At 38.0% G+C, this 27,822-nt stretch overlaps 2 protein-coding genes, 1 long non-coding RNA gene and 1 pseudogene across 6 annotated transcripts; 1 reads left to right on the forward strand and 3 right to left on the reverse strand.

Annotated features, from left to right (window-relative positions):
- Nucleotides 1-393: 393 nt before the first annotated feature.
- On the forward strand, nt 394-25,280 carry LOC116305664 (uncharacterized). The gene is made up of 3 exons (XR_004198182.2): nt 394-483; nt 14,410-14,450; nt 24,491-25,280. It is a non-coding gene; the product is annotated as an uncharacterized LOC116305664 (long non-coding RNA).
- LOC116305661 (proton channel OTOP2) lies at nt 1,562-21,661 on the reverse strand. Of its 4 annotated transcripts, none has more exons than XM_089024392.1 (3): nt 21,497-21,657; nt 4,660-4,782; nt 1,562-3,602 (listed from the first exon to the last, which is right to left on the reverse strand). In XM_089024392.1, the coding sequence occupies exons 2-3, from the start codon at nt 4,718-4,720 to the stop codon at nt 1,996-1,998; spliced, it is 1,668 nt and encodes a 555-aa protein (XP_088880518.1). In that variant the 5' UTR covers nt 4,721-4,782; nt 21,497-21,657; the 3' UTR covers nt 1,562-1,995. The 4 variants fall into 4 exon arrangements, with proteins under 4 accessions (XP_088880518.1, XP_088880517.1, XP_088880516.1 ...); XM_089024391.1 differs by having other exon boundaries at nt 1,563-3,602; nt 4,660-4,830; XM_089024390.1 differs by lacking the exons at nt 1,562-3,602; nt 4,660-4,782 and adding exons at nt 16,143-18,577; nt 19,269-19,391 and having other exon boundaries at nt 21,497-21,661.
- LOC148905240 (uncharacterized) lies at nt 6,081-9,916 on the reverse strand (annotated as a pseudogene).
- Nucleotides 24,318-27,786, reverse strand: LOC116305662 (uncharacterized). Its single transcript, XM_031715620.2, has 4 exons — nt 27,694-27,786; nt 26,681-27,090; nt 26,018-26,192; nt 24,318-24,793 (listed from the first exon to the last, which is right to left on the reverse strand). Exons 1-3 carry the CDS (start codon nt 27,757-27,759, stop codon nt 26,114-26,116), a joined length of 555 nt encoding a protein of 184 aa, XP_031571480.2. The 5' UTR covers nt 27,760-27,786; the 3' UTR covers nt 24,318-24,793; nt 26,018-26,113.
- Between the last annotated feature and the right edge of the window lie 36 nt (nt 27,787-27,822).

The raw sequence follows: 27,822 nt of genomic DNA on the forward strand, positions 1-27,822 counted from the left end.
ATGAGGTTTATGAGGAAAAAACTGGGTGGCGAAGATGGTATTACAGTGCATTTTGGTGCTGTTTTAGGGGACAAAATCAGGCTCGGTGATTTATGGTGAAATATTACTTGCCGCTAGAAAACTCAGTAAATATTCCCCGATATTCACTTCGCTTTCGGTTAAATAATAATTGTAAAATATCAACGACATGAAATATTTTACTCCTTCGTATTACGATAACTTAGGACATTATCTTGAACCATGGAGGTGTGTCCCTCACACCTTCCTGCTTTAACTCGAATAAAAAAAATAAAAAATAAAAACTAAAGTCGTTTTTTCCCCTCTGATTTCACTTTTATCAAAATTGGGCTCCCTGTGATGGGCAATCTCCAAACTTTACAGTTTGACAAAAACATTGCTTGGGCTGCCTGTGAGGTTCACATTCGCTACCAGAGCAGCACAAAACTGCCACATTGAAGTGCCGGAAAATATCCATTCAGAATGGTGAGTAATTAAGAAGTTTAAACAAAGCTGAATGAAGAGTAATCGAAAAAACTTCAGGTTCTAGTCTGTGAAGGTTAAAATAGCGGAGAATAGTTAAAAACTTTAAAACAAGGAGTTCTCGCGAAAGGCTTCCAAAGCAAGTTTACAAACCGTTTCTCTCTGAATGAAAAGTTTTAAATTGCTAGGGAAATATAGTTTGTTTTCAATTAAAAACAAAATGCTGAATTGAAGCTAGTAGAAAAAGCGCTGTATTTTATTGTAGGATGCTCAAAGTACGGAGAAATAGTAGCAAAACCACCTCATGGTCTAAATTATCGAACTCCACGCAGTTTGATTATGTTGAGTTTGGTTGTCGACACACCAAAATAAGATTACTAAGCTTAATTCCAAACGTTTTGAAAAGTTTTTGACCAACCTCTCAAATATACCGAGTGTAAATTTTGAAGATAAAGAAGACGAGAAATAAAGAGAAAGAGGAATATTAGCTTTTAGTTTAAGATGAAAAATGAACTGAACTTACCAATCCGACCGCGCACCTTTGCAGGAATCAATGAGGAAAGACGTCGTGCGTAACTCATTTATATACCAAATTCAGCTGTCAATCAAACCTTTCGACCAATGAGGATTGAGAAATGTGACATGGTTGCTTTTTTAAAGTAGTTGTTTTTGGGCTCACAACTTTCTCAAAAATATTTAAAATATCAAAAATATTAAAAGTGCAATGGTTGTCTTCGATTGCTTTTTTTAGCTCAAAAGATTTTCAAAAATATCAGTTAAAGTAATTTGTGCCTAGGGAAAGGTTGATTAATATGCCAAGGGGGCGGGGGCATGAGGGTTTCTCCCCAAAAACCTTATTTTTTAAAACTTAATCTTCGAAGAACCCCAAACAACACATGAACATTTGCAAATTCAAATTGAGAGCACCCCCTTGTGAGCATGAAAATTTTTTAGAGCTCCCCCCCCCTAAGGTCCCAAACACTCGGTAGCCCCCCCAAATTTTTTTATTTCCCACCCCCTCCCCCCTCAACATATTAAATGAACTTTCCCCTATGCCTGCCTGTCTGCCCACTTGCCTGCCTTTTCACTTCCAATGAACTTGCGTGCATAGAACAGAAAAAGAATCAACCTAATTTAACCTTACCAAAACCCTTTATTAAGTCAAATACTGTAAACACAAGACAAAAACAGACACAATTAAATACTAAAAAATAACCATTACTAACATCATCAGTTTATACAATTATTCCTATACAAAAAGATTAGTAGCTTACGTGTTAGTGGTCGCGTAGTACCTAACTCAGTATTACGCAGTATATCTGGACAAATATCTTTAGGAATTAATACCCAATGCATCTTCATAAACTTCGCCGTCTTCACTGGACACACTTTCGACAGTAGTTGTTTTATCTTCCGACAAAACGACGACAAATCGATTGATGACTATCTCAAAGCAGCAAAAAACAGAATGGAGCCGAAAAAATATGCACAGGGGGAATGCAACATGCGACAGAATCAACCATGTTTTTTTGGTGTAGGCAAGTATTCTGGGACCTCAGCTATACTAATATTTTTTAACTGGAACGTATCCATGACCCACATACCAATATTAGCGATACTTAAAAAAGCCGAACATCTACGCACAACCAGCGCCGAAGGGATTTTACCTTTTGAAGGACAGACTTGGGAACTAGACCTTCTCAAAGCTCTGACAATGAAAAATGCCTGTAGGGTGAACTGGATAAGTGCGCAAACATAATCTGCGAGGGATACCCGGAGGAACTTACAGCTCAGTTGAGTGGCAGGATAAGTTTCATTGTCGGTACACGGCGATGGATAGACACTGCCGGTTGCAGTGATATGGAAACCTACCATTAAGTAACAGCCGCTGACCCCAATCATAATCAGCGCAGTGTCGACGATGGTGTGAGAGGTCTGGGCTCCTGGTTCGTGCTCCCTGAGGTATTTCAATCCAAACAGGCAGATAAATGACATCAGTGAATGAATTGCGATTTTTGAGCCTTGAAAAACATAGACTGCGTCTTTTTGGTCGACTTTGAATACAACTGCCAACACTGTCACGATTACCAAGATGAAAATCAGCACGACGACTCCGAATATATAACCACAGATTGCAGATCGCCAAAATGAAACAGGTTTTTCTTCCCCTTGCGGTATGCCTTCCTTGCAGCATTTGTCGAATAAGAAAATTTTGATTTGCTGCCATCGTGTGTTTTGCAGATGAGACTCGTTTGTGCTTTGTGTGGTTTCTGCTGATGGGTGGACGCTCTGCTGATGTTCACGAGGCTTGAGGCGAAACCACAGGAGAAAAAGAAGAACCGATGACATCACCGAATATTCAATGCTAAAAGGATACAAATAGCCATCTATTGCTTTTCTAATGCCCTCAATGGCCTTGAATGGAGGACATCTGTCAGTTGGGTACTTTGGTGGCTTCGATGTGTGGTCTACAGACTCGTCAACTATTATATAAAACCAAGTGCATAGGTTGACAGCAATGATGTGCATTAGGAATATCTTCATGATGCAGGAATCAAAGAAGGTCTTGCTGGAGAAACGACAAAAGAAGTAAAGTTGAAGGATCAAGAATATGAATTTCGTAAAAGAAAAGATGGCTTCACTCTTTAGCTCGCTTTCCACATCTCCTTTACTCGTGATGTTGGTGAAGTTACAAGTCATGCTGAATACAAACGGCAGGAATTCCACAGCAGTAATGAAGGAACTTCCAATGCAGAGAAATGTTACCCCAATGATCAGATATCCAGGAATGTGGTCGTCATGTTGTCTCTCAGCTAAGCAACAACCAGACTTGTTTCCACAACAAAATGCTCCAATTATCCAAACAATGGAGATCCCCATGTAGACGATGAGAAAGACATACAGATTTGATTTGGTGATGTGCTTTACCTCATCTATTTCAGCTGCGATTGAGAGCGAAATTCCAATTGCAAGGGTAAAAATAAAATGGACGAGACTCAGAGTGGATATTTCGTTTTTGTAAAAAGGAGAAAAGAGGAGACTTCCAAAGAATGATGCCTGGCAGCGTTCACAGCATGATGGTTCTGGAGATACATGGTTGGGAATTGAAGGGCCAGAAGAGCCTAATTATAAAACATATAGCAATCAATAAATAATAGTGAGGTAGAGTTCTTGCCGTACAAAGTTACGTGTCAATGTGCCTCTTAATCATCAAATTTTTCATTAATGTTCACAACCAACACCAACACCATGCCATCATCACCATCATCATCGTGTCATAACAACCAACACCAACACCATACCATCATCACCATCATCATCGTGTCATAATAACCAACACCAACAACATGCCATCATCACCATCATCATCGTGTCATAACAACCAACACCAACATTATTATTATCATTATCATTATCATCATCATCATCATCTCATTATCATCATCTCATTATCATTATCATTATATTATCATTATCATTATCATCATCATCTCATTATCATTATCATCATCATCATCATTCTCATTCTCATTATCACTATCATTCTCATTATCATCATCATCTCATTATCATTATCATCATCATCATCATCATCATTCTCATTCTCATTATCACTATCATTCTCATTATCATCATCATCTCATTATCATTATCATTATCATCATCATCATCATTCTCATTATCGCTATCATTATCATCATCATCATTATCATTATCATTATCATTATCACTATCATTATCACTATCATTGTCATTATCATTGTCATTGTCATTATCATTATCATTATCACTATCATTATCACTATCACTATCATTATCACTATCACTATCATTATCACTATCACTATCAATATCATTATCACTATCATTATCGCTATCATTATCATTATCATTATCACTATCACTATAACTATCACTATCATTATCACTATCATTATCAATATCATTATCACTATCATTATCACTATCACTATCACTGTCACTGTCACTGTCATTATCATTATCATTATCACTATCATTATCATTATCACTGTCACTATCATCATTATCAATATCACTATCATCATCATCATTATCAATATCATTATCACTATCATTATCATTATCATTATCATTATCATTATTATTATCATTATTATTATTATTACTTTTATTATTGATATTATATCATCGGCTTACTTGATGGATCTTCTCTGATGAGTACGATGGCTTCAGGGTCACCATGATTTCTCCCTTCCATAACTTTAATGAAACTGGATTTATCTTTGAAGAGTAGAAGGCGCCGAATACACCCAATTCGAGCTGATCAAGAGATTATTGGAATGTGAGTACTGGCTGTTGTCTAGAAACCTGTACAGAAATATCTTGTGTTTTACAATCAAGTCATAGAAGCGAGGCTAAGGGTATCTTTACAAGCACGGAGAGTAATGTTAGTACTAGGGGCTCTTCACGCAGGATCAATAGATAGCTCGACAAGTATTGTACAAGGGAAAAGATATAGGTAGGTGGGCCTAGGGAAGCTGTAGCGTAACGCGCGTAACTCTGGTTAGTAAGATCGCGACGAACAAAATCACAAAATATATCATTGGTAACAATCTTGACTATAATAATAATAATAATAACAATAATATTTTCTTTTAATAATTATAAAATAATAATAATAATCTTATTTAAATAAACCTTAATAATCTATGCATGTCTTAATAGAAATAGAAATACACTCGCTCCAAAGCTACTAAAGTTCCAATGCTTAATATTTTAAGATAATGATAAACAAAAATAAAATGAAAAACTATAGGATTTAAAGTTCATAATCTCAATACCATTATAATAATACTATATATATATATTTTTTAATGATAGAATTCAATTAACTATTATTAAAACACTCATTAATAATTAATAAACTTATGGTCCAATTGGAGTCACCATACACGTCACGTGCATGAACCTTTATACCCGATAAAGTCCTCTTCATTAGTATTCAAGTGATTTTATATAAAGACACATGTGTCTTTATATAAAGACACATGTTATCTTTATATAAAGACCACTCGAATACTATGACGATGACTTCATCAGGGATGAAGTATGCATCCAAGTTTAGATGAAGACTTAGAGCTTCATCAAGGTCATAGCCAATCCTAATGATCTTTGACTAACGTGCCTATCTTTGCCTTGGCACGCAATATCCAACGTGTGGGAGCTTCTATTGAATCTGGTTGCGCATGCCCGTGACGTCAAATCTCTATCGAAGTATAAAAATCCATGTTCGCGACGTGTATGGTGGCTCCAGTTGAACCAAAATCTTATAAATTGTTCATGAGTGTTTTAAGCAGTTCAAAAAACTCGTAGATCGTGTTTTATCAGGTATAAAAGCACTCGGTTACGCCTCGTGCTTTTATACCTGATAAAACACTCCTACTCGCTTTTTAAACACTACATAATAATAATAAAATTTATAATAACGTTAATAAAGAGATTATGAATATAAAATAACAAATATATGTACAAATTACTTATTTATCGATAAAAACATATTTGTAAAATATAAAAAACAGTTAAAGTTTTTTTTTTAATTAATACATTTAAAAGTTAATCTAAGTAGAAGACTTAATGGCTCCTAGGACAGTGTCAATGTCAATATTACAGTTATGTACATCATAAGGTGTTCGCCTTTTTGTTCTTGAACCTCTCAAACATACAAGGGCAGAACGCAGAATAGCAAATGATGTCCTGGCACGAATCCAAGAGATTGTCTTTGCGTATTGTTCTCCTTTCTTGTGTGATATCTTGTCGGTCAAATGACTATGATATGCGTGGCACTCGTTACCCATCCCCCCTGTAGTCGTAAATACCAATGGTGTAAATGAGCCATGCTCGATGTCTATAACTCTCCTTGAGTATTGGCGCTTTTTCTCGTTTTCATGTAGTCGATATATCTGTTGTGGTTCTAGTTCACGGCTTTGGGGTGACATACCCTCACGTCAAAGAAGGCCGAACGCTGGTGTTCCCAAAATCCACGCGCATGTATATTGAGTCTTGCGTCTTGTGCTTTATTTGATCCTCTGCTAAGTTCTTCTCCTGAGATGTCTTGGAAGAACCGGTTCAACTTGAACATCACTACACACCATACTTAGCAGCACAGCTTCAAGGTCACGTAACTCGTTATGGCGCTGAATGATAAAGCCACCTCTCTTACAGGTCATAGCATGGTCAATTGTAAAAGATTCTCCGCATACACAAGTTGAAGGAATATCATCTAGCGGCCAGTCGTAGCGCATGTCTAATAGCATCACGGAACTCCCTTTTATTCAGGTTGAAGCCAAGATCTTGAAGGGGAAGCACTGTCAGCCACAATGAAGATCCTTTTTCTGCAGCTAGTTCTATCGTACGTTTTGTCTTCTGTGGTGCAGTATCCTTAATGTGTTCTTTTGTTCGCTCGCTCTTCACTGCCTGTTGTAAAGATTTTGTAAGTGAATCATGTGGTAGCTGGTGTCCTTGCTCCATAATTCATTCGACGAGGGGCGCTGTTACTTTCACCGATGAGTCGTATTCTCGTTCCACATCATGACATGGGTTTGCTAGGCCCATGCCCCCCAAGCGTACTGGTAGAGCTAGTATATCCCTGTCCAGTTGGCTGCACTTGCGTTCTACTATTGCAGGTATCAGAATATTTGATACTGCATCTTCCAATGACTTTAGTAATAGTAGGTTTTGAATGCCGGGCAATGTTCTTAAAAAAAAGGTACAGCGATGCTTCAACCAAACGTATACGCAGCATAACAAGCCTGTGGCTGTGTCAGTGCAAACTCTGTCAGTTGAGCTACTTCTCTTACCCAGCTGTCCACCTTTTCATTCACATAGTCCTCAAGATAGTCATGCGATCCTATAACCGCTCCAAGATGGCGCTGTCCTTCGGTTGTTACGTTTATAACTGTGTTCTTAAAAGTTTCTTTGGCTAGAGATTCCCTATCAGGTTTCACGATGATCCAGCATTTTTTGGCATTTGGGAAGTACCCCAGATCTGGTCCGAGGGAATTTAGGGTGTCCCACCATTGCTTAATCTCTGTAACTGATCCTGCTCCGCTGGCATCATCAGCAAACCAGCATTGTTTGGCAACTGTCGTTTCCTTTCATCCTGTTATCAAGGGCTGTATACCAAGTGCATCTAGACCCATTGCAATCGGTTCACCGTGTGTCGTCCCTTCAGCTGACACGATCTCTTTACCACCAATAATGATGAGTATTGATGAGTATTGATAGCAAATACTGCAATGACAGGACAGAGCATACGGATGTTGTGAAGTGCTGTAGCTCTGTTAAGGGTGTTGAAGGCATTGGATGCGTCTATTAGAAGTATGGCATCTGTTTCATCTGCCTCAAAGATGGTATGCATCGCATGTATTCCGGCTTCGCTCCCTGAGTTTTGTCCAGCACATAGTTGTAAGGACCCGCTTGCTTCCACTACATCCCTCTTAGCAATATTCATAACACATTTTCAACAAATTCTCCTTAATTCTCCGATTGGTCTAACAGCACCTTCTCCTTTGTCCAAGGGGATCAGACGGCTTGCTACAAGAGGTTCTATGGTCATAGGGTCGATATACTGTGTGCATAGAACTCTAATCATTGTGGCTTTTGCCTTTCACAGTTTTGAGGAGGACTGTTTAAATGATTTACAAGCAAGCATCCTTCTAAATCCATTTGCATCTACTCCTGATGGACCTCCCGACCCTTTCGTTCTAAGAGCAGCTTGCCTAATCATTTCGCCATTAATCTCACGGTACACAGACTCTGGGTAGTCATCATCGACCGGTCCAAATAGTAGTGAACCTAGCTTTGCTGGTTGTGGAATGGGATGTTTAAGCTTTAACTGTGCCATAACTTCGTCTGTTAGTTGCATCACGCCGCCACTTGTCGTTTCACTCAGGAACCGCAAGGCTGAGTTAATTTGGCTTCGCAAACACTTTGGATTTGTCGGGTGGATTCGACGTCTTGACTTTTCCGATTAATCCTTGAATGATTCTACCTTCGCGTAGCAGTTTGTTAATCTCGCCATTCCTCCACAAAACAAGTCGTTTGGACAAGACGTCTTGGTGATCTTTTGTTTTGGATTTGGGGCCCGGCTTTTGGAGACCTACAGCAAGTAGGACAAAAGCAGCTTTCAGAGATATATGTTGGTTGTTAGAGCCGCTATTCCAGTCGTTTATATGTGATGTTATTTGATCAATAAAGTCTCTTCCTATCCTGCCGTACGGAACGAGAAACGCATTTTTCCTCCAGATTGCAATCTCGTCGTAAGCATCCGTTATGACTGTGATCGATATAACAATATCACTTCCATCGCTTCGTTTCCCCCAGTTGATCATAGATGGTTTATATAACATCGTTGTATTCTGGAAGGCTTCCAGGCACGCTTATATTTCTTCTAACTGTTCTGTTTGCTCTGGTTCTCCAGGGATTTGAGAGGTATTTCTCGTATGTAAACAGGGCTGTCAACTCTCCCGGATAAACCGGGAGTCTCCAGATTTTGGGCCGTATCTCCCGGTCTCCAGATTAGAGTCTCAAATCTCCCGGATAATCCCCGAAGCTGACCATTTTTTCTTGTGAGACCCGAGTTTCACAACCATAAAATTCCAATTATCTTATGTTTTTTGTGTTATTTTACATCGCTAACAAAATCAAATCGTTCCTCATGGCTGTTCTTGCAAGCAGGCCATTGTAATATAAGCGATAATCTGATTGGTCAGAAATAAACCAATCACATCAAATGTTACAAACCGAAAGGCGTCTTTTCGCGCGCTTTTTGACGCGCTGTGACGTCATGCCCCTTCCCTATCAATTCTCCAGATTTGAATATCTCGGGGGTTGACAGCCCTGTGTAAATCTTGGCTTGTTGAGGTTGGTGAATTTTCAAATCGTACTTGACTCAACGTTTCTTCAAAATTAAATAATTCTCCGGAATCAATCTCTGTTAGTGGACTTTGAGAGGGATTTTCATCAAATAAAGTTGCTTGAGTTGGTTCAATCTGTGTGTTCGATAATATACTTTCTGAATTTTGTAGTCTTTCGAGTCTTGCCGCTTGATCACGTAAGTTCTGACTTGATATAGTCCAAGGTGTTGATATCCTTCGGCATCCCAGAGCTCTTTCATAATCTTTATGTACCCTTTTTTCTTCCCATTTTTATCAAATGGTGGATTTTCCAGCATTGCGTTTACAATTGAGAAGATCGATGTTCATTTTTTCTGACCATTTTCGCCGTTTGCTTCTTGTCGGGCATGATATGCCCTTCAGGTTCATAAAGATCAAAGAACTCGAGATAATAAAGCTGGAAATAATTCTGTTCAGAGATACCAAATCGTCACACCAAAGAGCTTAGACGATAAGTAAAGTATTTAAACACTTTTCTAGATGTGCTATGGCACTCTAAACACGGCTAACATTCGGTTAGGTCGAAGATTCGAGCAGCTCACTAGATCATGCCCGCACTACTCGCCACCATCTTGATAATTCAATAATAATAATAATGATAATAATGATAATATAATAATGATAATAATAATAAAACCAAATAATTGTAAAACTAGTCATGCAGTGATATTTGCTTAGACTATTCATGCCCGCAATATTCTGTATTCATGTAGCAAACATGTCTGAAGTTGAAATAAACATATAATGATAATAATAATAATAATAACAACAATAATAATAATGATAATGATAATGATAATGATAATGATATATGGGTTATATTCAGTTAATATATAGCAATTGAGCAGGCATCATTAGATTGCATACCATATATCCGTGAAAAAGTTCACTAACGAAATTGTACGGTCTACTGAGGTCTGCTGAATTTACCAAGTTGTGCACATTTGTGCAATTTCTAACAAAGTTTTTCACGGAAATATGGTATGCACTCTACTACTTAATTGTTCGAAATAAGCTATGTGAAATTCGACGTTTGACCCAATTAAGTTCGACCGATTAATTTGGACCGACTAAGGCCCAGGTCAGACGCCGTAATTCACATGAGCCGAACTTAATACAGGGTAATAAGGTCATGTGAAGTACGGCGTCTGACCCAGTTAAGTTCGACTGATTCAATTTGGACCGACTAAGTCGATCTTCACGTCTAGGTCAGTCGGTACAGCTTCCCCAAGTCAAGCACAGTTAGCCTAACTGTTCGGCTCATGTAAAGTTCGACGTTTGAGCTTAGCCTACGAGAAAACATGTAGAAGCTACCTAGCCCTCTTACTCATTACTATTCAAACTGGTCTTAAACTCACAGAAACTGATTAAGAAACAACAAACAATATTTAACAATTACTCGCCGAAGGCGATGTGAATATCGGGGAATAGTAACCGAAACAAAGTTGAGGTTATTATTCCCGATATTCACTGAGCCTGGGGTGAATAATTGCTTTAGTATAAATACACAGGTGATTCTTCAAAAAAAAAGCAAAACCAGTGCTACAAGTGCTACACCTGGCCAAGTATGAGATTTGCTTTTAATCAGTTCTCCAGCATTGTTCGTCAGTTGCTTTTTCGTTTCCGTATTCGGAAATTATGTAGCCTCGATTTCGCGTACACTTCGCGTCGACTAACCTCAGTGACGATTTCGAAAGGGACTTTGATTTTGAGGTCATGTGAGAAACTTTCAGAAGTGTTCCCTGAAAACTTTGACTTTGACCCAAACATTTGTAATTATATAATAGATAGATAGCTAGCTGATTAGCTTGGTGTAGCCCGTACAGGTCATAATACCAGTCAACTTACACCTTAATATACTAAACTATATTTATCAAACTCATGAATAATTCATGAGGAAAACACAACAGAAATCACGACCGCGAAGAGTGTTGTAAATCTAAGGGCCCCGTCCACACGTATCCGGAAATTTTTGTATCCGCAAATTTTTTTTTGCTGATACGAGTTGCGTCCACACGTGTCCGCAAATTTTTGTGTCCGTATCCGCAAATTTTACGGAAACGGATACGTGTGGACGGTGAAAACGATTCGAATACGCTGCGTGTGGACGCAAACAATTTCGTATCCGCAAATTATTTTTTTACAAAAATTTCCGGATACGTGTGGACGGGGCCTAATACAAAACTGTGTTCATTTGCATAAACTTTAAGTTGGATTTTCTTGGCCAAATTCACTTTAATTTTGAAAATTTTAGTGAAACACAAAGGAACTAACCTAGACATTCGTGTCCGTGTTGTATCAGATATACAATCACTCGGCTACGCCTCGTGGTTGTATATCTGATACAACACGGCCACTCATACTGTATATATTACATATATGAATATTGACAAAGGTCTGCTTAGTGGCTTAGTAGCCATTGCCTGGTTTAAATCTTATTTGGAAAATCGTCGACAGTCTGTTATGATCGCAAAACGTTTATCCTCTCCTAAATCAGTATCTCATGGTGTTCCTCAGGTTCTGTTTTAGGACCTTTGCTTTTTATAATATTTGTAAATGATCTATCTTTAATTACTAAAGAATCTACACTTGACATGTATGCTGATGATACAACTCAAACTGTGTCAGGGAAAACTCTTGAAGAAGTTGAATCTAAGTTGGCCGATGAATTTAAACCTATTCAATCCTGGGCGTCACGGAACAAAATGATTCTTAACACCTCTAAAACAAAAGTCATGCTTGTTGGTAGCTCTCGTAAACTATCTACTCTTGAACGTGACATTTCAATCGTAGTAGGTAACACAAAGTTACAAACAACTGATTCAGTTAAACTGCTTGGTGTCCAAATTGATCGATCGCTAACATGGGACTCTCAAATTGATAGTATTGAGCATAGAGTTTCACAACGTACTGGCTTACTTAAAAGGAATAAGAGGTATATACCTCATCCGGAGATAATTTTGTTTTACAATACACTTATTAAGCCACTTATCGAGTATTGTGCCCCTGTTTGGGGAGGTTGTTCCAAGGAGGGTAAATATCGCCTTCTTAGATTGCAGAAAAGAGCAGCTAGAACAATATTTGATGCAGCACGTGATGCACCTTCTGTCCCTATGTTTAACAAACTTGGTTGGATTCCTATTAATGAATTGTGTAATTACTTGACCGGTGCTCTAATGTTTTTAAGATCTTAAATGGGATTACTCCTAGTTATCTACTCAATTACATTAAACCCATGAAAAATGTTCACAAATTTGAAACTCGCTTTTCTAAGTACAACGTTAAGGTACCGAAAATATCATTGACTACAGCTGGAGGCCGCTCATTCAGTTTTAGAGCGTCTACTTTATGGAATTCCTTGTCTGTAGAATTGAAAACTGCATCTTCTATAAATAATTTTAAATCTAAATACTTATCGAGTATTCTTTTAAACCAGGAATCAATGGACCATTTTAAGATTTAGTTAGTTTTATTGGATATAAGTATATTTTTATTATTTATTTATAATTATTTAATCATATTCTAGTTAATATAGACTAAGTCCAGGGCTTGCGCCGGTGTGGTTGAAGACAGGGAGACCTGGCGCGACACAGAGCGATCTGGCGTGACGAGTCGCGCCAGGTCTCTCTGTTCGCGTGGCCTGGCCCCCACATAGGTGCGAGTCTTCGACTTGGTCTATAATATATAATATATTATTCTTAGTACTTTTTTATATATGTATATTTATATTTTCATGTAACTATTTATATTAAGTCTTTTGAGGGCCACAAGTTTGTAAGCTTTTGCTTTTGGGTGTTACCCTCTTTAAATAAAGTATATTATTATTATTATTATTATTATTATTATTATTATTATTATTATTATTATTATTATTATATTATCGTATATTCTAACGCATTACGTCGTAAAGGCACCAAATAAAAAAGTGTCTATTTAGATTTCGAAAACTAATATCCAACTTCAATATTAAATGATGACCGAATTCAGAAATTTACATCCCAATTCGGAAAATAATTTTTAAATCCAGAAATTATTGAACGCCGTTCCAATGCGAGTTTGTTTTCAAGTATGAAGGTTATGAAAGGACGGCCGGACACTGATATGACTCTGGATATCGAACTCGAATATTTTATAATATAATTGCGAGTGAATTTAGCGATTTTTGAACTCGCTCGTATCGCTTTAAAAATACTCGGATATTTCTGAATTTGTATTCGAAATATTGTTTTCGAGTCGGGTTTTTGTTACGGACCATTTTCTAACAGTGGTTTTCGACAATATAGTCCTCCTGCTCGCTTAAAAATTGACCGATTTCCCTGAAACTTTAGATTTTTGGTACTAAATAGATGGTCATAATTCTGTCAGCGAGTTTGGACAGAGAATGTTTTTGGGAAAATGTTATCATCGCTGTGCCGGGTCCGGGTTCGAGCCCCGGCTCATAATCAGACTGGACTGATGTGTTGTGCTCTCTCTTGCCACGAGGGTTTTCTACGGGTTCTACGGTTGCCTCCCTCCGTAAAAACCAACATGTGAGTTGAGTGTTGTATGCGTGTGGAGGGAACCCCACAGAAGAGTACGGGGGTGGTGGTTGTAAAATTTAAGTTTATATAACTCATGCATTACCATGTAAAACTGCGACATAAAATAAAAGACCCAAATGAACTATTCCTATTTTCTCATTCTAATAGACCCTTTTCGAGTTCCAAATTACCGCTGTGTTATCTTGATTACAGACTCATTTGCTCAGGCTTAGCCTCGAATCAGTTTCTAATTACTCGCAAATACCAACGGTAAAGTAAAGAATGCACAAGTTCAACAATACGACAATTTTAGAAAAGTTGACGGACCTTGACTGGAAAACATGAATATTGTTCACAAAATCGAGGCTTAGCCTGAGCAAATGAGTCTGTAATCAAGAAACACAGCGGTAATTTGGTACTCGAAAAGGGTCTATTGTGATTCGCTTATAAGTATCATATCTTTTTTCCTCTAGAAACGTAAAAGAAAGACTCAAACAAGGCATCAGTTATCAAGGTATTTTAATAAGATGACATTAAAATGACATGTGGCCTGATTAGATTAGCTAATGCTATTGACTTGGGATTTGCATTGCTGAACAATTATCCTTTTTGTCCATTTAAAGCCCAATAGAAACAAATTCCTCTGTATCCCTTTGTACTACAAGCTGTTTGCCATGAAATCCTTAAATTTTTGATCGCTTGATTTTTAGCTTAAAAGTTTATCAAAAATATTTAAAGTATCCAAAATATTTAAAGTGACATGATTGTATTTTGATTGAATTTTTTTAACTCAAAAGTTTCTCGAAAATAATTAAAGCAATTTGTGCCTATGCCTGCCTGTCTGCCTGCCTGTCTGCCTGCCTTTTCACTTCCAGAACAAGGAGGTTGATCAAAAGAAGAATTAACCTCATTTAACCTTACCCAAAACCTGTTATTAAGTAACTTTAAGACACCGAAATTTTACCCGATCATTGAGAAATAGCACTTCTTTCTCTCTGTGTGGTTATGTTTTGAATTTAGCCCGTTTTAAGACCCCCCACCCCCCCAGTAAGAAATAAGAGTCGCTTATTTCTTATTTCTTCCTGGGGGGGGGGGGGGGGGGGGGGGGAAGAAATCCTTAAAACGGGCTAAATTTAAATCATAACCACACAGAGCGAAAGAAGTGCTATTCTAATGATCGGGTAAAATTTCGAGGCTTTATTTCACGTTTCAATGATTTTATTGAAATTTTTGAAGCATCCCCATACATTTCCTTATAACATGACATCACAGAAACCAAGCTTGGGCTACCTGTGATTTAACCCGTGAAATAAAAATTAAACACTAGTCAACGTATAATGGTCAAATAGACAAAAGACAACGGAATTACGATCTACTAAATATGTGTATTAGTCTATCATCTACATCACTGGTTTAGTGACTTCACTCTAGGCCTTTTACATTACATTCTATCTTGACCAACGATTTTCAACTTAATTTTCTAATTTATTGAATAATGTCTAACCATGAACTAAAACTAAAAAATCCATTTTTTGTTCTGATGTTTTTATATCATCCATAACATGGCTGCTACTTTTACTCTTGGCCGAAAATCATATTATTTCACAGCATCAGGATATATCAGAAGCATGTTAGAAAATGTAGATACGATCCTTTAAAAATATTAATGCCTATTGCCAAAATTAGTTCATATAGTTTAAGAAGGTCCAGTACTAAGATTCCCGCGGGTTAACACTGAACGTTTTAAGAATAGTTTTTTTAACAGATTAATTTATAAATATTAGTATTTTTAGTCCTTTTTGTTTTAGTTTCTTAGCGCACCACCTGATTGTATTTTATCAATGTGGATAAAGACCTATCATTATTATCATTATTATTATTATTATTATTATTATTATTATTATTATTATTATTATTATTATTATTATTATTATCACAACACCACTCAACATGGCTGAAACTTTTATTCCCATAGGAATAAATCATTACAAACCGCCTATAGTCTGATTGAACATCACCCAACATGCCTCAGTGTTTATCTGTTCTCTAGATTATGATTACAAACCACCTAATAGTGAACATCATCAAACATGGCTGCAAATTTTGTTCTTTTGAGAAGGGTTAGAAAACATCTATAGCTAACGTCACCCAACATGTATGGCTACTATTTTCGAGTTCTTCTGTAGATTGAAAATCACCAATACTATAAAACATCATCAGTTTATAATTAATTACTAGTTCAAATTATTAGAATCAAACTATATTAGAGTGCTCACACTAAATCCGTGAAACAAATACTAATTTTTAGCACTAAATAGTGATAATTAAACAATAGAAAACAAAGGATTCTGTATGAAATAGTACTAATTAGTACTATTTAATGTTCACGGTTTTAGTGCGTGCAACTCTATTATGTATAGTACCTAGATACTAAATATCTTTAGTGAATTAACCTCATCCATGCACACAGGCTAATGCAATATTAGTGCATCGCCATAGTTTTCGCCGTCTTCTTTCGTAAGGAAGCTTATTATCTTCTGGCACTGAATCGACGCCAAATCTATTGATGGCTATCTCAAAGCAGCAAAATACTGAATCCTTTGTTCCCTTAGGAATGATTATTACAAACCGTTCTTTTGAGAATGATTACATAGTACCTTTACATGCACCTATAGCGAACATCATCCTACAGTACATAGTTGCTATTTTTGTTCACTTGGAAATAATTAAAAATCACCATTACTAGCATCATCAGTTCATACAATTATTCCTATACAAAAAGATTAGTAGCTTACGTGTTAGTGGTCGCGTAGTATCTAACTCAGTATTACGCAGTATATCTGGACAAATATCTTTGGGAATTAACACCCAATATATCTTCATAAATTTAGTGGTCTTCACTGGACACAGGCTCGTAAGAAGGCCTTTCATCCTCTGGCAAAACGACGTCAAATCGATTGATGACTATCTCAAAGCAGCAAAAAACAGAATGGAGCCGAAAGAATATGCACAAGGGGAAGGCAACATGTGATAGAATCAACCATGTTTTTTGGGTGTAGGCACGTACTTCTGGGACCTCAGCTTCATTAATATCTTTTAACTGGAACGTATCCATTACCCACATACCAATATTAGCGATACTTAAAAAAGCCGAACACCTACGCACAACCAGTGCCGAGGAGATTTTACCTTTTGAAGGCCAGACTAGGGAACACCTTCTCAAAGCTCTGACAATGAAAAATGCCTGTAGGGTGAACTGGATAAGACCGCAAACATCTTCTGCGAGGGATACCCGGAGGAACTTACAGCTCAGTTGAGTGGCAGGATAAGTTTCATTGTCGGTACACCGCGGCGATGGATAGTCATTGCTGAATGCAGTAATATGGAAACCTGTAATTAGGTAGCAGCCGCTGACCCCAATCATAATCAGCGCAGTGTCGACGATGGTGTGAGAGGTCTGGGCTACTGGCTCGTGCTCCCTGAGGTATTTCAATCCAAACAGGCAGATAAATGACATCAGCAAATAAAATGTGATTTTTGAGCCGTGGTAAAAACAGACTGCGTCTTTTTGGTCGTCGTTAAATTCTATCGTCAACACTGTCACGGCTACCAAGATGAAAATCAGCACGACGACTCCGAATACATAACCACAGATTGCAGATCGCCAAAATGAGGCGGGTTTTTTTTCCCCTTGCGGTATGCCTTCCTTGCAGCATTTGTCGAATAAGAAAATTTTGATTCCCTGCCATCGTGTGTTTTGCAGATGACACTCGTTCGTGCTTTGTGTGGTTTCTGCTGGTGGGGGGACGCTCTGCTGATGTTCACGTGGCTTGAGGCGAAACCACAGGAGAAAAAGAAGAACCGATGACATCACCGAATATTCAATGCTAAAAGGATACAAATAGCCATCTATTGCTTTTCTAATGCCCTCAATGGCCTTGAATGGAGGACATCTGTCAGTTGGGTACTTTGGTGGCTTCGATGTGTGGTCTACAGACTCGTCAACTATTATATAAAACCAAGTGCATAGGTTGACAGCAATGATGTGCATTAGGAATATCTTCATGCTGCAGGAATCAAAGAAGGTCTTGCTGGAGAAACGACAAAAGAAGTAAAGTTGAAGGATCAAGAATATGAATTTCGTAAAAGAAAAGATGGCTTCACTCTTTAGCTCGCTTTCCACATCTCCTTTACTCGTGATGTTGGTGAAGTTACAAGTCTTGCTGAATACAAACGGCAGGAATTCCACAGCAGTAATGAAGGAACTTCCAATGCAGAGAAATGTTACCCCAATGATCAGATATCCAGGAATGTGGCCGTCATGTTGCCTCTCAGCTAAGCAACAGCCAGACTTGTTTCCACAACAAAATGCTCCAATTATCCAAACAATGGAGATCCCCATGTAGATGATGAGAAAGACATACAGACTTGTTTTGGTGATGTGCTTTACCTCATCTATTTCGGCTCCGATTGAGAGCGAAATTCCAATTGCAAGGGTAGAAATAAAATGGACGAGACTCAGAGTGGATATTTCGGTTTTGTAAAAAGGAGAAGACAGCAGACTCCAAAAAAATGCCTTGCAGCTTTCACAACAGGATGGTTCTGGAGGTACAGCGGTGTGATATGAAGATATAGAAGAACCTAATTATAAAACCATTAGCAATTAATAAATAATCAATAATGATAAGCTAGAGTTCTTGCACAAAGTTATCGGTCTTCAACCGTCACCTGGCCTGCATTCAGCCTGTTTAATTCTTACGAAACAACGGTTATTTCGAGAGAATTAAACCGGCTGAACGCAGACTACCGTCACCCGGCTAGCTGGTAAGAGGTGAGAGCGTCGGTCTGTTTTGCGGACGGTCGTGGTTCTAGTCTCGGCCAGACCAGCACTCGGGGTCTTAAAATAACTAAGAAGAAAGAGCTGCCTTTGTAAGGTCCCGTCTCTCTACACTTCATCTTTACTAACCAATCATGGGAGGGACGTAAAAGAACCACTGAGGACGTAAAAACCCAGGCAGTGACCACCCTCAGTGCCTATACCTCATACTAACCATCTGTCTGGCAGAGTGGTGTGGGATCCCCTGCCTGTATAAGCCATAGAACAGGAATCAGAATGGCTTGCCCACCATGACTACCGAGGAGACTCGACACGATGACGTCATCATCGCCACCATAAACAGACCTTTAGCTATGCAGTAATGTTTCAAGTTGTCATTGTGTTTTGTGAACTTGAACCAGATGCAACAAACCGACTTTCAGCTAAACTGAGTGTGAGTACTGTGTGCTTTTATACCCCCCTCCCTTTCTTCCCTAAGCATCATTATCAGCTTACTTGGTGGATCTTCTATGACGGGTACGATGGCTTCAGGATCACCTTGATTTCTCCTGTCCATAACTTCAATGAAACTGGATTTATCTTTGAAGGGTAGAAGGCGCCGAATACACCCAATTCGAGCTGATCAAGAGATTATTGGAATGCGAGGACTGGCTGTTCTCAAGGTAACCTGTACAGAAATATCTTGTGTTTTACAGGTCATAGAAGCGAAGCTAAGGGTGTCTTTACAAGCAGGGAGAGTAATGTTAGTACTAGAGGCTTTTCACGCAGGATCAATAGATAGCTCGACGAATAGTGTACAAGGAATAACAAACGTTGCAGAAAAACAAAAGATGGCACGTGTGATTCTAAAAAGAGGATCAAACGGTGCCTATGATGGTTACAAGCATGAATACCAGAGATATCTTTCTCTTATAGTTCATCTCCTTTTGGTGTTTCAGTTTTCAATCTGATGACAAACCACAGGTAGCCCAAGCTTGGTTTCTGTGGTGTCATGTTATAAGGAAATGTATGAGGATTCATCAAAAATTTCAATAAAATCATTGAAACGTGAAATAGAGCCTCGAAATTTTACCCGATCATTGAGAAATAGCACTTCTTTCGTTCTGTGTGTGTGTTTTTTTTAATGTAGCCCATCATAAGGATGAAATATGTACAGAAGGGAGACTTAAGGTTTGACCCGGCGGCCGTGCTCTGGTTAGCTGCTAATTCCTGTTTGTCTTAGACAAATAAAATTAGAAATTAAATAAAAACTGTCCTTGTTTTTACGAGGGTAGCACTAATAATATCCAGAGGCTAACAAACCTGTGGCCCACGTTCCGTGATCGAAATGGAATTTAGGAAATGATTTTTGTGGAGGGAGGAAAATCGTAGCCTACGTTCAGCCGGTATAATTTCCTCGAAATAACCGTATTTCGAGAAATTTATACAGGCTGAACGCAGGCTAGGAAAACCTAGTCTCCCACACAGCCGCTTTCAGTGTCGTCACGCAACGCTTTCTCTGAGAAAGCGTTGCGTGACGACACTGAAGCGGCTGTGTGGGAAACTTGGAAAACCGGGAACACGAAGAAAAACCCTTGAAGCACAAAGAACTAGAAACTAGAAACTCCGACTCGCATACGACACCGAACCCGGCGGGATTCGAACCTGGGTCGCACTGATGATAGGAGAGCGCTCTCACCGCTACGCCATCCGTGCCTCCCAACGTTAGATACGTTAGAACACGCTTGAACTGTCATGATGGGCCTGTTTCATCATGTCGTGAAAAACGTCTTACTCCAAATTTTATTGAACGCCGTTGCAAGGCGAGTTTATTTTCAAGTATGAAGCTTAAAGGAAAGCCGGACACTGACTTTTGAACTCTAACTCTATTATGAGGTTTTAACTCGATTGTGTTGCTTATTTAATCGCGAAAAGAAAATCATATTATGACTCTACAGCTTATGTTATCTTTTGGTATGCAGTTGTCGGAACTCTTTGAAGAACGACGCATACAACGATAGAAGTCATGGTCATCAAGTATGTGCATATACGGGGTATTTAGGCCGATCCTTCTTTCCATTTCCAACTCAAAAAAATCAATAAGAAAAATTTCAAGCTACGAGCAAACCGACTCCAGAAATCGAAAGAAAATGTCTTATTTAGTAACTACTGAAAATTTGAGAATAATATGTTCAATAATTTGGGAGTGAAATTTTTTTGAAAGCGGTATGATTTACAAATGAAATGTATGGTCGTGTGGCAAGACGACCTAAAGATCGGCCTATGTAATCGAGTTTTCACGGTTAGAGTAGAACGATAGTAACTCGAATTTTTATTAATTGACTACACCGTTCTTATGTTATTTTTGTTGTCATATAGAACAGGAAACAATACTTGTTTTCTCCCCCTGTTTTTCACCTTCTTTTCCCTCAAAGAACAAGATTGAAAACTTCCGCTGTAAACTAAACAACCAGTTTACAATGTAATGTAGCTTCATGCAGTTTTAGCGAAAGCTGAAACGAAGTCACCTTCTTGTATTTTTCAGTGACGATCGTATATATCTGTAATATTGATCTTATTACATGAATAAATCTTAAAAACTATGTTCTAGATATATGTAGACAACTTGTATCTAGCAGCTTGTCGCGTGATCGGAAATGATTACTTTGACGGTGCCTTGTTGAGGGTATATAATAAGTGAGCCGATACTGCTAAAAGATATTTAAGTAGGCTACGGATCTTACCTTTAAAATAGGCTTTACAGTGAAAGGATCAAAGATAGACACTGTAAACTCTAAAAACGAGAAGGTTTAGGGAAAAATCTCTGCGATACTTTTGCTGCTTGAAGAGGTTTGCATCCCGGAAGCAACGCGGAGCAACGTTGGATTTCTAGGATATCCGTTGCACGTGATTGCTCCTGTTGTATTTGAATAATTTGGGATCATTCGGGTATAAGCCTTTTCATAGTTTAAGAATCGATTCCACTGCGCATGCGATTTTATCCCGAATTTCTCACCTTCTTTTGTTTAATTAAGAACAAAAGAAGGTTTAGACAAAAGAAGGTGAGAAATTCGGGATAAAATCGCATGCGCAGTGGAATCGATTCTTAAACTATGAAAAGGCTTATTATGTAAAGGACATGCACCGCATCAAAGAAATTCCTTAGTAAGATGCTCTTATACAGTAGCTGGATACAAATTTAATTCATTTACGATGACTTTGTTTTATGGTATGAATCAGCTCGAGATTATGTCAGCAAAGTTCCAGTTTGAATGAAAGAGTTTTAATTTTGGAGCGATTTTCGTTCTTTGTGTAAATTAGTAATTTCGAAAAGTTCTGTTGTCATATGTTAATTAAATCCCTGCAGAGTTCAATAAGCATTTGGAATACCAAAAACATGAAAGTGAAGCTGGTAGGCCCTTGTTGTTTCTGTACAAATCTTTCTAATTTCAAACAGCTGTAGCTTTTTATCATTTGATCTTATTACACTGAATTTTTTTTAAGATCACTAATTTTGATATACTCTTTCTAATGAAAGTATTCTTGTCTTCTATAACTGATGAACTAAGGTATCTCAATGGACACGCCCTTTTTCATATGGTCTAATGCCCTATTTCACTATGACGTCACATCAAAACAATCTATCGTTTAAACACAAAGGATCATAGTCGTCGGAGGGGGTCAAATCAGCGCAAATTCACCGAAAATTGTTCTAAAACCCGTATCATCCACGAAGAGAAGTAGAATAGCCAGCAAACGCTCAGAATATTTTTTAGTACATATTAACACATATTATATCTGAAAACCAGACCATTTTAGATTAAACTGTTTCGCTAGGAGCAAATTTTGTTGAATTATTGGATTTGGCGATTCTATCCCTCACGTAAACAAGCAGTGACGTCATAGTGAAATAGGGCAATTGATGGGTTTGAGATCTTTTATGCATTACCAGTTACAGTTTCCCCTTTTGTGAGCATCCATCCATCCTTGTTGAGTTGGAGAATGAAAAAGATGTGGCCACGCCGATGGAGAACAACACTAAATTATAATGAAAAAAGGCTGTGGAGATGGAGAACTACTACGGAAAACTTATTACGATTTGAGTCGTCAATACGGCTTTATATTGACGGCGTCGCACTAACTTATGAAGAAAATCAGCGAGCGGTTATCACACGACAGATCAAGTTGAACTACTTAATAACCAAAGTAGTTGAATGAAAAAAAATCAACAAATGACCGACGATAAAGCGACCTCAGTTAGGCCATTACATTCCAAGCAGGTACAATTATCTGCCGAAAGCAGCTGCTAATATCCCGACCTCCTTTCGACTAAAATATTCGACCAGTTAAATTTCTCGGCAAAATAGCTACTGTTCAAAGCTCTAAGATGCATTCTATGTATGTGCAGTCACAGGTAGCCCAAGCTTGGTTTCTGTGGTGTCCTGTTATAAGGAAATTTATGGGGATTCATCAAAAATTTCAATAAAATCATCAAAACGTGAAATAAAGCCTCGAAATTTTACCCTATCATTGAGAAATAGCACTTCTTTCGCTCTGCCTGGTTATTTTTTGAATTTAGCCCGTTTTAAGGATTTTTTCCCCCACCAGTATTATTTCTTACTGGTGGGGGAAAAAATCCTTAAAACGGGCTAAATTCAAAAAATAACCAGGCAGAGCGAAAGAAGTGCTATTTCTCAATGATAGGGTAAAATTTCGAGGCTTTATTTCACGTTTTGATGATTTTATTGAAATTTTTGAAGCATCCCCATACATTTCCTTATAACAGGACACCACAGAAACCAAGCTTGGGCTACCTGTGGTGCAGTAGACCGATGATCGACGGAAAGAGCGGCCAAGATCCGACCAGTTGGTAAAAAGCTACGACCATTCTCTAAAATCGTCAACATACAGAAAGAAATATAGGAGCAGCAGGTCTGCCACATGATCATAATTTTAAATTCTTCTTTAGTTATTTAATTTATAATTTATTTGATTAATTTCAATTTTTACATATTCTGTGCATTGGACTGCGGGGCAGTCCCTGCTTTTTTGCGGACCGTCCGTTGGGGCGAGTTCACCACTCGATCGAGTGTGGCCTCATTCCTGCGGATGGTTTGTGGGAGGGTGGGGACTGTTTTGCAGCCTATTTGCACATGGATTTTTCGATGGGGGTAGGATTAAGGCATGGTATGGAATTATATTATTTTATTCACTTTTATACTTAATATTTATATTTATGGGTAAATAGTAATTTACTGGGGTTGGGTCAGGTGTTAGGGTTGTTTTTTTGGGATAATATTAAATCTACTAGATATTTTATAAATATATATTATTAGCTTGTTTTTACATTGTATTTTATATCTTTAGGAAGGCACTTTGTAAACCAGTCTATGACTGAAAGTTTAAACCTTCGTTAAATAAAGCTTTTATTATTATTATTATTATACACGCGGATAAGAAACGACGGACGAAGCGACCAATATTTGATCATTTGTTCGCATGAATGATTTTTGAAGAATATCAAGGAAAAAATTGTAAGCGTTATATCAAGGACAGAGCCAAGCACCAGGTTGTATTACTTTTATTTAAAAAAAAGTCAAATAAAAGTTTTAACTGATTTTCTTCAAGCAACACCCACAAATTCCTTGTTTAAGGCATTGCCATCATCTACTCAGCAATATGAATTATTATTTGAATATATTCTACGAATTACTGAACCAATTTTCATTTTATTTAAGAGCCTGGACCAAATCCTCCACTGTTGGCCTGTCTGTTGACACTTTACTTTGATAAACCAGCTTCATGTTGCCATGACAATCAATGATGAAGTCGCCGCCCATTTGTGAAGGATCATCTTCTTCGAATAAACCAAAAAGCTTCCTTCCTTTTCGTTTCTGTTCAGCATAATAAACCAATGCAATTGTGCACCACGTTTTAGCGACTGACCTGTGAAGTCCTAGTGCCTGGTACAGCTTTCTTTCATGGTCGATAAACATTTCAAACTCACATTTGGTTTGTTCGAGCCATTTATTTGCTCCTTCCTAGAAAGATAAAGTCAAAAACGATAAGATAGTACTCTAAAAGCAATGAGGTATTGTGGCTAAAATGTTAGTCCAACATATATAGGCAACTTAGATTTTTATTTTTTCAGCCAATCATGGTGTAGTTTTTAGGTGCAGCTGCAGAAATCATAATGAAAATGGCCTTAATTGGGAGAGGGTGACACGTGACAGTAATTGCAAGTTGGCACCAATAAACTTGTGGTCCTCTTTTTAACGTCTCTGAATAAGATGGGACCGCCATTTTACGTGGTCATCTGAGTCATAGCGAAGGACTAACCATTTGTAGGCAATTTTAGAGCATAGGCAGCACCTTCTACTCTGATATTTTAAGACCCTGAGTATATGACTTAGGCTTGAACCAATGACACCCCCCCCCCCCTGCACAATAAATCGGTACCCAGCCAAATGAGCCAACCGGGAGGGGGTTAGAGGTATCCAATAAAACACTTGCATATATTGAAAGCCATTTGAAAGACTTTGTGTATCATTTTTTCACCAACCCAACAAATTCAAATTATAAAAGTTTATAAAATGATTCCCCATTGGTCTGATATATGAATTTACTAACGAATCAATTCAGCTCAAGGTCCCTGGGGAAGGCTCTGCTGGATGGCAAACAAACTTTTTCAGTGCGAAATTAGTAATCCTGCAAAAAATCTTTAAATAAAGGAAGTCCAAATTTTTTTGCCATCCAGTAACAATCATGTGTCAATCTATTGCAAAAGGCCTATCATATTTAAGAATGACTTGAGACTTGAATATAGAGTTTCTTGAGCTGTGATTGGTTGAGCGACTAGTGATTCTGAAACGATAATCACTGCTGGAGCAGCGAATATGAGGTTTTCCAAAGTTTTTCAGATCAGATGTAATACTAAAACGTTTTTTAATCCTGAATTTCGACTTTTCTCTGATATTCAAGTCTAAAATTATACTAAAACAATTATTCCCCTCAGTCTCTGTGATATTTACCTCACCGCTCGAGGATTTGCGGCTTGGTAAATGTACCACGGAGGGAGAAAGACCAAAGAACCCGGAGAAAAACCCATCATTACAAGGGAGGGAACAACACATCAAACAAACTCAATTCACATGACTGTGGCTCAGCTGGAAATTGAGCCTGCGACCCCAGGCCTGAACAATACAGTAGTGATAGACAGCACCTTTGCAGCGCATACCACTCATGTCACCCACAAAAATAGTTACCAGGTTTCCAAAGCTGACGACTACTATGTGACCATTTTCTGCTTCGAGCTCCTTCTTTTGTGACTGAACTTGAGCAACATGGTCACGTCAAGGAAGTCAAGCAAAGTGCCGAAGAAGAATCAAGACTAGGCTTGAACGACCAACAGACTCAAGGATGTCTTTGATCAGGTAATCCCTGTTGATTGGATAGAAATAAATTGAAATTCAGATGCAGAGAAATTTAGTTAATAAATAAATGAATGAATGAAAAATTGAATGAATCTCCTGTAAAGATGGATGAGATATGAATGAATAATCAATCAAGTAAACATGGAATGGGTGCATAGATGGAATATTTGGACCGATGGATGGATGGATGGACGGATAGATGGTGGAATGAATCCACTGTGGATGGATGATGAATGAATGAATGAATGGATGGATGGATGGAATAATGGATCTTAGATAGTTGGACAGATGGATGGATGGATAGATTGTGGAATGAATCCACTGTGGATGGATGATGAATGAATGAATAGATGGATAGATGGAATAATGGACAGATAGTTGGATAGATAGATGGATGCATGAATAGATAGATCAAAGTTGGACAGATGGATAAATATACAGATGGATAGATGAATGCATGAGTACAATGTACATTTATGCCAAGTGAAATCTCACCTGTTTGACCTCACATTTGTTAACATCAAATCACAAGGCCCTGGTGAACCGATTGCCAGTTTTCCCCTTCTTTCACCTCCACCCATCATCTTTCTATCAACCTCTTCTAAAAAGCTATTCCATTCATGTTCTAATTCCATCAGCTTATCTACACTCTCAACCAGATATTCATCACTGTAATGCTTTCCAATTTCTCTCTCCATTTCGTGTCTACCAAGAACTCCCAAGGCGCAGAATGCATTATAGTAATGTCCAATAGCACTATTCAGTCTCCTGACCTTATCACTGACAAATTCTTCGAGGGATGCTGCAAAAGTCTTTTTAGCATCAACAAGTAAAGTTGACAGACATTCTTGTAGTTTGTTTATTTCCTTGATCAATGTCTCTTTGGCGACAGGAGTTGTAAGTTCCTATATTGAAGCATAAACACTTTAGAGCAGTTTCAGTATGACTGCAAAAAACTTGGTGCCATATCCGTGCCTTTTCACCACCGTTTCCTAGCATTCTCATTGGCTGATTCTTTACTCGTGCAAAATGATTGGTCTGGCAGTGTCACCATGACCTTGGAGTGACTGTGTCAATGCCGTGTTCATGCCAAATTTCTAGTATCTGACTGGATGGAGATTTTTGTGCAATTTGGTTGGTCTGGCAAATACCTTACCTTGTCACAACCGTATTCATACAGCGAGCTTTTCACAGTCATACAAAAATTCTCTATGCCTCCTACATGTACTGTATTCTTAATGCAAACTCTTTTTATAAAAACTTCTTTTCATAGATTACCATAGCTAGAAAAATCATGATAAAATCAGTAAAAATGAGAAGTTTGAAGTAAGTAAGTTCAAAACACACAAACAAATGATTTTTGAAACATAGTGGTGATAACTAGTACTGTAGAGTACTAGCGTGGATTTTTGAAACATGTTTGCCAATGATTCTCTCTATAAATTGCCATCAACTTTATCATTATAACTACAGTTATATTAAAGAATGACTCTAATAAGCCTTTTTACCTGGCTTACGTCATCTTCGTCTTGTTTTTTGGGCTTTTTCTCCTTGGGTTCCTCTTCATCTGACATAACACCTCTTCACTCGGAAACTTTGTAATCAAAAGCAGGCGTTCCTTTCTAACACAGGACCCC

The sequence above is a fragment of the Actinia tenebrosa genome, unplaced genomic scaffold (genome assembly GCF_029948245.1).
Source record: "Actinia tenebrosa isolate PJP-AT-01 unplaced genomic scaffold, QUT_ActTen_1.0 PGA_scaffold8__29_contigs__length_14323225, whole genome shotgun sequence".
In the NCBI taxonomy this organism is placed as follows: Eukaryota; Metazoa; Cnidaria; class Anthozoa; order Actiniaria; family Actiniidae; genus Actinia; species Actinia tenebrosa.